Here is a 14212-nt window from a genome sequence, read left to right as displayed (position 1 = left end):
CTCTCTCTCTCTCTCTCTCTTCCCGTCTTTTATTTTCTTTTCCGGAACAAGAATTCGTTCTTAGATCCCGATTTTCTGGTCGTCTCGTGTTACTTTGATCCCGATATATACTGGCTACGATAAAAATTGTAGTATTGATGGAAATAATATGTAGAATAGGAATTTTTTTACATTTTATTTTGTATTTAAAGAAATGTTGTGTGGAAAATATAAAATATAAAAATGTGAAATTGTTGTGTACAATTTTTGAGAGCGGAGATTTTCATTTTATTCACATTAAAGGGAAAATATTTTTAAGATTTAATGCGAGAAAAGAAATTAATTTTCTTAGGTAGAAAAATAAATTTAATGATCGTAATGTATCGATTATACATTTTCTAAAATATTACTATCGGAAATGAAGGAATTTTTTTTTTTTTTAATCTTTTACAAAGAAGAAATTAAATATTGGATACCTGAAGAATATTTAAGAAGAGATAATATTTCCAGTAAATAAGATTTCTGAACGTCCTCTTGCATCGTGAAACGAGTTTTACACGAAATATCTTTGTCTTCCCGTTTGTGTCGCGATTTTTGCCACGTTCTGTACAATTTCCTGTAAAACTTGGGATGCAAAAAGAACGCTCGAAGTAGATCGTAGAGAATGATGTAGACACGTTCAACCAGCATTATGCAGGCATTGATTACCACTGTTTTCTAACCTTTACGCATCGTACACTTCCATTTCTTCGATATCCGTTTTCATAACGCTCCTCTCGAACGAGGAGAAATAATTTTCCTCGCGTTAGGCAAATTGTTATTGCGAGGAACGTTGTTTTGCCGCCATAAGCGATCCTGTTTATTGGATCACGTTACTGATATAAGGATTTCAATTTCTTCAAAATGTTGTGAAATTCGATGAACATATACAGTTTCTTCGTGGAGATGGAAATTTTCGTTTGGAATGAGATATTGTAATTTGTCTGTACGTAACAAATACTCTTTAATCGCGATAACGATACAATACTGACTTTTGTTTTCGTGAAAGAGATTAAGAAAAAATATTTATAAAATAATATATTCATCATTTCTTATATCTGCATATTTTTGTAAACCTGGAAGATGAGAAAGATGGTTGTTTTATATTTTTGCTATAGACTTTGCTTCTTCAATTATTCATTATTTCTATGCAAAAACAGTTTTTTGCAAAATAAATTAAGACGTATAAAAATTTAATTATACAATTTTTAATTATTATATCATTTATAAAGTAACCTTCTTGGTATCAGAAGAAATTAAAGAATTAAATCTTAAAGAACAGGAGATTAATAAAATAAATTAATTTTCAATTCGATTATTATACACTAATTAATTTTTCAAACAAAATTCAAAGAAACTATATCAAAGTATAATAGAATCTCAGAATCTTTTAATATTTTGTATTAAAAGATTCGATATACTTCTTTTTTCCAATTCACTTCGATTAATACATTTTTTAATTTTCCAGAACTCGAAAACTAAATCTGTACGTGGAGTTGTTAAATATTCACCGAACTACCCTTTATGCAACGGTACCCATCTCTGCAATTAATTTCTGGCAAAGTTCAAGTAAATATTTCTCGAACCGTCGTTCGTTTCCTGAATACGAGCACCAACGATTCGTTATCCAGCATTCCTTTCCCAATTCGAGATATTTTTCTTTGTTTCTTCTTTACTTACTCTCTTATCAGTTTCTCGGACAATCGTAGGAGGGAGCTAAATCTTCCTTTTCTTGGCCATACACAAGTGTCTCGATCCCATTCTTTAAAAGTACTGGCTCCGGCTCGTGCGTTTTATAAAATTCGATTTTCTTTTTCATTTCTCTTCAACATTCTTTTTCACTTCTATGAACGAAAAGCTAGGGGAGGAGCATTGGTATGTGCACACGATACACGTACAACATTCCAACACTATAAATTGCTCCTAATCTTTGCCTCGAAGTGGATGTGATGGCTTGGTCGAATTCTTTTCTCGATATAATCGGATCATCGGTCGTAATTCTTATAAATTTCTGTGTGCGGAAGTAAATCGGTTGATACAAACATTTGTTAAATTTTTCAACATGAGAATATTGTTATAATGTTGAAAAATAAAGAAATATCGAAAATTTTCTTAAGAATTTTTCTTAGAAATAATTTGTTTTTACATTTTTTAAAGATTGGAGTCCACGAAGTGGAAATTTATAATAGATATTTTAATAAAAATTATATCTAACTTATAATCTTGTTACAATATATAATGCATACATATTCATTAATCATAATCTTCAAAATGAAATCTGAAACTAAAAGCGTATCATATAAAATCAAGTATTACGGCATAATTCATTAAATTAAATCATTAAATTCTCATCTCACAGGATAATTATGTTAAAATTGTATTGAATCGATGAGGAAAAGTTTCGTCTATCTTTAATCCCAATAATATAAATATACAATTTCAAATGATAAGCAGTACATCACTGTTCACGATAAATTCATTCTACAAGAATAATAATTTTGTATTTACAAAATATTAGAAATATTATTAAAATCCTATTTTTCTTGTACAGTCGAGTAACCAACGAGAAGCCAGGGGAAGTCAAATTGTCGATTCCCAAAGGACGACACATCGGTTACCAAGCAGACAGTTTGAGCACGTGTTTGCAATCGTGATATTTTGTCCAATTACGCCTATCGAATGACACGGTAGATGGCGGCAGATGGTGGTCGAAGATAGCCTTCGATACACGATCGTGGAACGATATCGTCTCCTCATAAGCCGTTGATGGCTCGCCGCCGTATTGCAAATTGATTGGCGTTTTCATGAATAGTGGACCGCGTTTCACGCGTTTCGATCGGTTCGCTTTTATGGAATGGCTGGTCGCGTTCATAATGAAGGAACTAGTTCCCGTAATTATGCGTGGATTCACGTGGAAACACGTAAATCTACATTGATTGAGAGTCGAGTATCGATAATTTATTTTTGCAAGTATTGAAAAAGCGTTGAATTTGCGCGAGTGTTTTTGAATTCTTATAATTATCGTAATGCTGAAATTATGTGGTGAAAAATAAATTTAAAGCGTTTCAATTGTCTATATTTTTATTTTAATTTTCAGAGTGTTATTGGTTGAATAGAATTTGTTTCACTATTCCCCTACAAAAGAAATTTAAATTGATAAAATAGATAATAGAATAAATTAAATATAAAAAAATTCGTAAGAAACAATAAATTATTAAAAATAATAATTTCTAGTTGACGAATTTTTCGATCAAATTCAGATTCCAATTCAATTTAAATATACCATTGTGGAAAATTCTCATTATCAAGAAGGCATGAAAAAGATTTAATCCTATATTTCATCCCCTCCTACGAAACTCTATTTCTACGAGTTCTCACGGCAAAAAAGTTAAACAGAATTTCGCAACAATAGTTCCCTTCGAATTACATTAATCTCCACGACCCCGCTAATGGCCGGTTGAACAGGCCAGATCATATAATGCAACGGTGGATTTTTATCCCAGGGCCCGGGAACGATTCGAGGCATACATATTTATCAGTGACAGTTTATACGGTGGAGTTAGGGCGAGGCGTAAGCTTCGAAAGCCTCGTCTGAGCGTCTGAAGCCGAGTATGCCTCGAGGGCAATGAAAATTTAAATTAGAGCAGAAATTAAATCCGGCCTTTATCCGATATTGAGAAAATCCTTTGGAACGGACAGATTGTCTGACGTCCCTCTATCCTGTACATCTTTACCCATTGCTCTCTCTCTCTCTCTCTCTCTCTTTTTCTATATATTGCAAGCGAGACGGTACGAGGGATTGCAGAAAGAAAAGAGGCAAGAAATACATGGAGGAAAAGAGAGAGAGAGAATGAAAGTGTCGTGCCTATCACACCCTTCATAATTAGTAATTAAGAAAGTAATTAGCATCGATCGAGACGACCTCTGCGCCAAGACGGCCGTGTTCTCAGAGCGGAACTGATATTTTTAGAGCAGCGCGCCACGACAACCGGAGCAAATCGATTATTTACGATGCTCAACGATCAAACGTTTCCTCCTTCCTCTGGCCTGAAGAATACCTTGGTAAACTTCCGTTGCGTCACGTTGAGGGGTATCGATTCGTTGGATTTTATTGATTAAGGCCGGGAAGGAATGCCGCGCCTCGAGCTTTCGACTTATCGACAGGAGTGTCGGCTTGCTATAGCCGGCGTTGACTTTTTGAACCGGAGGACTTCCGGTAATGCGAGAAGAACACTCGCAAGGCAATACCGATCGATCGAATTCTATTCGATTTGGCGAAATTTTTGTGAAATGAAAGTTTCATGTTTTGATATCGATTGAAAACGATCTTTATTAATCCTTTGAATAAGAATTTTTTAACTTCATCGAACCATTGAACTCGGCGAAGAATGGTGGTTCCATTACTATTGTTATATTAATAGCTGCTCTGGAAATCGCAATTTCTGAAACCAATTTAGCTAAGGGAATTCTGGAACAGCCTGTTTTCCCGACACAGCACAAATTTCAATTGCCGAAGCAACGTTTCCTAATTCGAACTTCAAAAGCAAGTGATACATCGAATATGTTCTTCAATGTAATCTTGTATTTCTAACGAGATAATAATTTACAGATAATTATTCGCATCCGATTACAAAAACGAGATATTACAGATTATTATTAAATTTGAAGATTATGATTTAATCTATTGTTACGAATATCCTGCTTTTTCAATATATTCGATAACGTTTTATGTTTTAATTGTTTGTCGATAAATTTTATCGATGCTGTATAATATATTCAAATATTCCATATTTGATCAATCATTAAAATAATTTTCCATTCGTTGTTAATAATGTATAATAACAATTAAATTTTTTAATAATTTTTTTATTTAGTAATTAAAAGTCCTTTAAAAATAATTTCACGTTTTATAAATATTTTTATTAAAAATAATTTCATAAATTGATATTTATTTATTTAGAAATATTCTAGGAATTGTTTTTGTTATTATATATAAATATAATAACAAAAATGTATATGCATAATTTTCCATGAAATGAATTATGGTTTGTACATCGTCGCTATTTTGTTAATGAATAATCAAATATGAATAAATTTCCAATAATATTTCATAACATAAAAATATATGTGGTTTTTCAAAATCAATATTTTCATCTCAAATGAAAATAACAAAACAGAGGAGTAGATTTTCATCGTTTTAAATTTTACCATTGATTATTTTCAAAACATAACAATTCGTTGTTGTAACCCACATTATATAAAATTAAAATAAATGCTAAACTGTTTATTGTCAAATGTATTTTATAAAAATAAATTTTAAATGTACTAGATTTGATTCTCAACAATATTGAGAATCAAAAATGTTTTCACGAAAGTACTTTTCAATTCATCAAATTCAGTTAAAATTTTCAAAAGGATAAACAAAACAAAAAAAAAAACATTCAGCTTAATAGAAATGTCAAAGAAAATTTTTTATTTTCTCTATATGAATTTTTCTTTTTTCGTATTAAAAAGTATTATAATATTAGCTATAATATTAAATAATTTTTAAATTACATTTTTCCTTCAAACATGAAATAAAAAATTAATTCTTAACACATTATTACAAAGGAACATAAATTTAAGATAAAGTTTACATTTATATCTGATAATATCACACAATTTCGAGGGGAATATTTTATACGTTCTGACGTGCGTGTCGGTATATGAATGTCAGAATTGAACACGAGTAAAGTGAATATAAACTTCGTACAAGTTTCGACACAACAAAGAAGAATCGTTTTAGTCGTTTGCTTTTTTTTTTTTTTTGCATTGCATACGAAAAAGCGATATCGTGTGCGAAGCTCCGCTACCTGTATCCATTCGACTATCGATTGTCGAATTGAGAACTATCCGGAAACGACGATTCAGCTCTTGAATACATTTCACACGAGAGTTTCGCGATACATTGCCAGATATACACTGTATCCATGAATAATTACGTTTTGATTGCCAGCCAGCAGTTTCGTAATAATTAATCGTTGAAATCATGTGTAATAGAATACTTTGACTAACTTTTCATTTTTACTTCGTTTTTAAAACGAATTCAATTGATGGAAAATTAATGGAAAATTGATTGTACGTAATTCGTACGTGATTCGACTAAAAGAATGTCAAGTATTGTAAGAATCAATATGCAATTCCGTATAAATTTGGAAATACGTTTCCTGATGTATATATACATTTTTTAAACAATGAAATTTTTTTGCTTAAACAATAATATTATTAATAAACGGATATATATTAAAACGTTATATCAAAACATTAATCTTAATGTTAATTATAAATTAATATTATATAAATTAATCTTAAATCTTGCATGAAAATGTATTAACGATAGTATACTAATATTTCATAGGCGAAAGGAAAACGTGATATTGGCACCTCATCAATTCGAAACCAATTTAGTAATGTATTAAATTATTTGCCATTAATTTACTGAATACATCGTGTGAATCAAATTTAGATCTCGTTTTATCGCGAAAATTATGAATCCCTGGCGTGAAATTAACAATTCTCCGTGACTGAATCATTATGTCCAACGTAATTAATGAAAATGTCAATCGATTCATTAGCAAAATCCGTTATCTGATGTACATAATAATAACACTTTCACACCTACACTTTTTACAGGGTATAATTAATCGTTTATCTTTCGGTACCATAATGATTCGAGTATAACATTGCTATTAATTGTTTCGAAAATTGAGAGGGAGGGAGAATTCCATATTGAATGAAATTTTAGAACTTCTTATAAATCTTACAAAATAATAATTCATAACTTTTAAGGATAACAACATATAGATTAAATAATACGTAAATTTATTTTTATTCTTATAATTAAAATAGTTTCAAAATTATACTTTTATAAAATTAGAGGAAAAAATTAATAATCAAAACTCACCGTTCTCTCCATTGTAGTTTATATTTTTTCCATCCTCTCTCCGCCACATGATGTAAGGTTCCGGATATCCTGAAGCTTTACATATCAATGTTACGTTTGAACCTTCGCGGACAACCATGTCTGTGCTGGTTTCCTTCGTGATAATGAAAGGTGGAACTGCGAACAAAAAGGACACGCGAAAATGAATAATCGTCTTTCATATCCTTCTACAAACTTTACTTTTAAGTAATGAATTAACGAGATCAATGGTAATTTAATAAGTTTACTTTTCAATTTGAAGTTGTTTATTTCTTTTTGTAGCTGATTTAGGAAATTCTAATAAATAATGTTACCAAGTGATAAATTCTTCATCTATTCTATATCTATATCTGTAATATTAATGATAAACTTTGCGCAGGGAGAATTTGCCTAATGGAGCGAGCAAAATCTAAATTTTGCTGTTAATTATATATACATATCGCTTCTAGAATAAACTCGACCAAAATTGATAACAATAACCGAAATCGATATCATTCTTGTTGAGTTTCGATATTTAATCCAGATAAGAGAAATGTGAATTATATTATTATTCATCGTTGCTATTGCTGTTTATTATTAATCGTTGTTAAATTAAAATAATTGGATTATATTAATAATCAAATAATATTCGAAACGTCAAATAATTAAAATGGACAAAATTATATTTTTCAATATAAAATAAATTTAAATTTCTGGTAATTTTTATCTTTGAATATATTGAAAATTACTAGAATAATTTTGGAATTTTATTTCATAAAACTTTACTGTAATTAATAATTAAATTTCTATTTCGATATTTTTTTAATATGATAAATAGTGAATGTTCCATAAAACTATATTATTTTTGAAAAAAAAAACATTTCATTGATATTTCTAAATTGTATTTTTATAATTAAAAAGGAATATGATTAAAAAAATTTATTTTAATTTCGAAAATTAAACGTATGCAAACATTGAATATACCAAAGTCAATTTTCGAAACTTGGATAACTTTCCTTCCAAATTCCTTCCTTTTTATGATAATACAAAAAAATAGCATTCCTAATACCTTTTAACTTGAGGCTAGTTTCTCGCTAATCTTGTGGAAGCTTAAGTACTTTGCTTGTTGATTGAATATCGGAAGCCTGATGACTCCTAACCCAGTTTAACAACTAACTGGAAACCTAATTGCTTCAAAGACTAACTGAATCGAGCTGACTAATGCCGGTCCCTTAATTGCTTTTACGGTGTTTAAACGTTACGTTTCTGACAAATTTTTAATTACTTCCATATATCATTTTTTTTTTTCACAAATAATACGTTCTGTAATGTAACATAATAACCCAACGTTTTTATGTCATGAATATTATTCAAAATTATTCCACGTTCTTTCTTCAAAATTCTTGAAAATTTACTTTATTAAAAAAAAGAAGAAAGAACAAAATTTTTGTTCTTCTAGCGATAGATCTTAGATCTATCTTTTGTATATCTATTTTGAAATAGAATTTTTTTTAACGATATTTCACATATAAACGTGCTTACCTACAACCTGCAAATAACCCTGTCGACTTCTCATCGGGTCTGTGTTCACCTGACACATGTACCATCCACGATCCACTTCTTCAACTTTTTTTATATGAAGATACCATGTACGGTGATCGTTATAGGACAACGAGATCCGTGGATTTTGCGTGATGACATTATGGTGGATGGATAAGATAGTCTGCGTATCGACGCGCACCCATGCCACCTAGAACAAACATATATGAATATATATATGAAGTTTGCATAAGATAAACGATGTGGATAAATTATCAATGGAAAAAGTCCTTACTGTAATAAATAAAAATAGATAAAGATAGAAATTTATTATTCATTTAATAATATATAAAATTATTAAAATATTCTTTTATTAAATATTTAATATATTACAAATAATTAATATTGTAGTGTTAATACTTATAAAATTAAAATTAATATTAAAGTAATAAATTAAAAATTTTTATTTGTATAAACTTTAATAAAGTATGAAATCAATATCTATTAATGATCATTTAATATCGTAATATTTATAGAGAATATATAATAAATATTTTAAGACATTTTAAAATTGTTTTTGTTGAATTCTAAATTAAAAATTGATAGAAGTATTACATTAAGGAAACGGATTAGAAGAGAAATTTAATTAAGAATTTAATATAACTATTGTTTCAACGAGTTTATATAATATTTAACATTTAACATTTCACCAGGAAAATATTGCGAGGAAAATGGAAACTCGTAATGGGAGTAAACTCGTGGAAAGTTATACATACTTTATAGGGAAAACCATTTATCTTCGTCACTTGAATATCAGCTTCATTACTTAGGTTATTAAAAAATTTTCTTGCCAGAGATATTTAAACGTCATTTTCAGTCATTTTTCTTGACTCTATTAAATTTTTAACAATCTCTACGCAACAGTTCCTCAATGTATTTTAATTATTGTTCAAAGAAGATGGAAGGCACTTCAAGTATAAAGAAGTTTCAAAGACTATTCTTATTTAATAACATGGCTTAGAAGGAACGTAATTAAAAGTGGTTTCCTCTAAAAGATGGAAAATATTGAAAATATAAACTTCTATATACACTCTACAAGTTATATTGGTAAGAATATAATACAATTTCGATACGATATATCGAAAAATGGAAAGTATGAATTTTAATCTAGTTTCAAAAATTATTTATATATTTCATTAAAATATTTTTAATATTTCAGATCAATAATCATTGATTTGACGTCGTGCACGTTCCATAAGAAGCTTTGCCGCTAATAATCAAACACGATTCGTGGAAATGCAGAGGAAAGGCTTAGCATAAGCAGTGAGTGTTCGTGGAATAACAACACGGAGATTTGTTACGCGAGATTAGTATGAGGAATATCATACGGATTACATAAACAACATAATGCCAACTTGGATAATGATTATTTCAAATTCAGGTAAATAATATCAAGCTTAAATTCTCTTTATTACAAATTGGAATTATTATACAATTATTTGCTATTTTTAAAAAAATCTTTAAGAATCTTTGCTTCGCTTTTTATAGATAATTGTTACGCTTCGTTATAATATTTTACCTCGTGTATATTGAAAAGAAAATTGATTTTAAAAATAGGAAAGAGATTATAGAAAACCAAGAAAATGATTAACGAAGTTTCTTATTACGTTCGACGTCGACATATTGGTATTTTCTTTAACGCAATATTTTGTAGGTTACAGTATTACCAAGAAAATCAAGGTTTAATAGAGCTTAATTGTTTCACTTAGCTACCCTTCATAAAAGTACGTATAAAAATATTCTACAAACAAAACAAATATCTTTCACGCTATGAAATTTTAAATGATATCAAATTTTACATCAATATATTTTTTTAATTTTGGTATCATTTCAATCTGCATAAATTTCAATTGGAATTTTATTATTAAAAATATGCCATCGATAACGAGGAATGAAGTTGGCGGATAATTTTGGGTTATCGAATATAAAAATCAAATTCCTCGTATTAATTCCAATTAATCTCTTTACACGATTATACATCGATCTTTTCGAAGCTCGAAAATTGATGAAGTTGAAGAAGTTGAGAGAGATCAAGTTTTTCCAAAGCATAATTCCTATCTATAGAATCGTTCATACGTACATTCTACCATCTATACGATCCGTGATGTTTCCCTTTGCGGAGCTTTGGACACCCTATACAACATCGTTTCGTTCTTATCGCCCGCTTAATCCAATATACCGGCTGCCTTGTATTCCGTATCCTCCGTGGATCTTCGAAACTTTCACAGAATAGAAGGGGAATAGAAGGGTAAGTATAAGAAGGCTTAGAATCTACCCCATTTTCTTTCGTTCGTCGCTAAGCCTCCAATGTGACCGAGATCTCTTGAGGATAGATGAAAATACGATGAAACTCTATGGGAGCTTCACATTGTGATATTGGATATTTGTTAACATGCACGAAGAGTTATACGGGTTTGATTAAAATATGTAAACGAAAGACGCATGAAGATATTTTGCTACGTTTATCTTGCGTCCATTCAATGGATTGTTTAAGAGAAATATTTCGATAAAGATTTGAAAAACTTGATTCGATCGAATATTCTTTATTGATGATCTAATAATATGATAATAATTCTAATAATAAATCGAGAATGAATTTTCTATTCATCGTTTGCCAATAAATAAATTTGATATCGATGGAGTCGTAATAACAGTATTTTATAATGATCGTTAAAAAAATAAGAGGTGGCATGATATGAAAATAATTTAACGAGAGATAGACTGTAACAAGGCACGTTGGAATTGAGCATAATTTAATGTCATTGGACAACACATTGCCGACTTAAACTTGAACATCCTCCGTAATTAATAACTGGTGGGTAATTACGAAAGTAGATGCTACAACTTTTGAGCATTTAAGGTTATTTGGGGATGAACATTTACTGCACTATTCGACACTTTCCTACTTTCATCTCATAATGCCTTCACTTTGATCGTATACATAAGTATGTACATTGACCTGCATACACCAGGCACACAGATTGCACTGTAGAGAGAGGGTGGAAAGTTTGGGGAAAGTGGAATGGGAAACCTGCGAGTAAAATAATATAAATAGGTGATGAAGACGGCAAGAATAGCTTTTCGGTGGCTGAGATACGTGTGGAGTTAAGAAAATAGAAGTTATATCCGTTTTAACATCAAATTGGATAAAATGTCGTCGAACGAAACTTGAAATTTCATTTCAGAAGATAAAGAAAGTATGTAACATAGAAACAATACCATATATGTCTTAATTTATATATAGTATAAAATGATACTGATTCGTATAATTTTGGTCAAAAATTATTCTTCAGAAACAAATAGTTGATCAAATTGAATATTTAAAAAAAATTAAATTCGAGATCACTTTAATTTTTCTAAATATTGGATTTTCACTCAATAATTGATGTTACGTTGATTTATATACTATGATCTTGAAATAATCTTGAAGTTCTAAGTATGTATAAAAAAAGTATATATATATTAAAGAAAAATTCTTTTGAAAATTTTAAATATAACAATTCACAATTGTTATTAAGATTTAATCAAAATTTGTCCAGAATATTTTTTCTCAAATTATTTAAAATAAAAAAAATATTCGAACAAGACATTTAGTATTTACACAATTTATAAAAATTATACCATTCACTGGATTACAGTCTGGATATAGAGTGTAAAATTAAAAAAAAAATTACCAAGTTTCCCAATAAAATAATATCGACAACAAAAAATTCCAATTATCCATACCAAGTTGTCAAACTTGTTCTAATTAAAATTTAAAAAAGTAATTGAAAATTGAAGAACGTATCACGCGTTACGTTTCACGAAAAATTATTAATCCACCACGTGGAAAATTACGATATTCCAACCGCGTTAAGAAGCGGGCCAGCGATAATTTTTCCGCAGGAGCGTGTTTCCTGTTCCCTGCTAGCCCTGTCTGGGGAATATCAACCCCCGTTGGCGGCCGTTGGTAGCACGAGGCACGATGCTTCTTTACGGTTGCAGACTATACCCGGATCGGCCGAGAGGGATCGTGTGAACCGGCGTCGTTACCATATTACTTTAATAATTCAACGTGACACTAGCCGTGATGTATTTCCATTGGCGTAACGAACGAGGCAGCCGGTTGAAGCTGACGTTGTTGCGAGTCACGGCTAGAATTACTCGCTCCGCTCCGCTCCGCTCGCTTGCCTTCGCGTGCGAAATTCTCAAGCGGAGCGTAAAAAAAGCTTTGCCTAATAACGAACTTCCTCGAGGCGGTTATTTGTGCGTGGATAGAGGATCGTTTGACTGGATATCGGGGCGGTGTTTGTCAAGATAACAGGGTGTGTAACGAGGATGCTGGACCAAGGCTATCTTTCTGGTGGAAAGTTTAATTAATCTGGTGGCGCGAATCTAATTGATCTTCATCTTTGACAAAAATTGTTTCTTTATTTACTTATTATTTATTTATTTCAGGATTGGGCTTCTGTTCTTCTGCAAATGATGCAGGGAGGAAAATGTGGATCGTTGGATACGAGGTTCACAAATATTGACGAGATTCACAAGAGAGGTTCATAAATGTACATTTACATCTTCTAACTTTTTTTTTATTTCTGCTTGGAATTGGAAGTTTTAAGTAAGTGTTAAAATATCGAATTTTCATCTGGTTTAAAGCATCGTGAATCCGAGAGAATTAATCTTATCGTGGAAAAGTTTTATCTTATTTTTCAGGTAATATACATAAAAATCGCACATTTCTGTTCACCTTTCTGCTCAGTTTTATCTAAAAAATGCTCGCATAAAACGAAAATTATTGCTTCCCAAGCTACGTGTTATACAAACGAAACAACTATAATGAAACTATTTTATTCTTGTTTTTACAAGTCACGTTCTTTCAGCGTAATTTTCCTATTGTGAAAATGGAGCACCGTAATTTCGAAACTGAAAATGGCTGAAAAGACCTCTCTAAACGTGATACTTAAAACGTACTGAAAAGGTTAACGCTATAATTGTCTCATTTTCTTAAAAACATTAGGCGATTCCATTAATTACACTTCAAATTAAATATTCTCGATTCAAGTTTAAAAAATATTCAAATTTGTGTGTACAATGTTCGTTATTAATTTCTTCAAAATTATGAAAATATTTAAAATATCGAGTTTCGAAACTATCGTAATAAATTATCGTACATGAGAAATTAAATAATCTTTCTTCCTTACTTTAAAGTTTCGTAGATTGTCCACTATACAGGCTAACAAAGCATCTCGACCTTTGCTCACGGTCACGTTCTGGATTTCTTCAGCGAATCTGGGCAGGTCTGAGTCTGGAAAATAAATTTAAAAAATTTGCTTCTTACATGTTTGTAGAAAAATCAATTTTTTTAAAAGATAAAAATATTTAATAATTACTTAGCAAAGAAAAAATTTCGAATCGGGTCACTCTCTTTTCAATTTACTTTCACTGTTATATTTTAGCATTTAATTTTTTCTTATTTTTTTTTCATTTTTTCTCATTCATTTGGTTTTATATATAAATATATCCTTCATATTTAATAATTATTATATGAAAATAAATTTCACGACTTCATATATAACATATTATGCATTAATTACATTTTCTCTACAAATACAAAATTTTATTACACAAAAATATTTCTATTTCATGAGAAATCAATTATTTAGTGATATAATAATT

At 30.0% G+C, this 14212-nt stretch overlaps 1 protein-coding gene and 1 long non-coding RNA gene across 5 annotated transcripts in view; one reads left to right on the top strand and one right to left on the bottom strand.

Moving 5' to 3' along the window:
- The window catches only part of LOC102677282 (limbic system-associated membrane protein-like), a 313371-nt gene that overhangs the window by 82291 nt on the left and 216868 nt on the right, over nucleotides 1–14212 (bottom strand). For all 4 annotated transcript variants that reach the window (XM_006607744.2, XM_031509419.1, XM_031509406.1 and 1 more), the window contains exons 3-5: nucleotides 13738–13841; nucleotides 8501–8708; nucleotides 6962–7117 (exon numbers count right to left, since the gene is read on the bottom strand). In XM_006607744.2, coding sequence (XP_006607807.1) covers nucleotides 6962–7117; nucleotides 8501–8708; nucleotides 13738–13841 — 468 coding nt within the window. The remainder of the gene's footprint in view (nucleotides 1–6961; nucleotides 7118–8500; nucleotides 8709–13737; nucleotides 13842–14212) is intronic.
- On the top strand, nucleotides 10528–13924 carry LOC116185286. The gene is made up of 4 exons (XR_004150097.1): nucleotides 10528–10805; nucleotides 12542–12920; nucleotides 12995–13056; nucleotides 13417–13924. It is a non-coding gene; the product is annotated as an uncharacterized LOC116185286 (long non-coding RNA).

Source organism: Apis dorsata, unplaced genomic scaffold (genome assembly GCF_000469605.1).
Source record: "Apis dorsata unplaced genomic scaffold, Apis dorsata 1.3 scaffold_13, whole genome shotgun sequence".
Lineage (NCBI taxonomy): Eukaryota > Metazoa > Arthropoda > Insecta > Hymenoptera > Apidae > Apis > Apis dorsata.
This window is presented reverse-complemented; position numbering and strand designations above follow the sequence as displayed.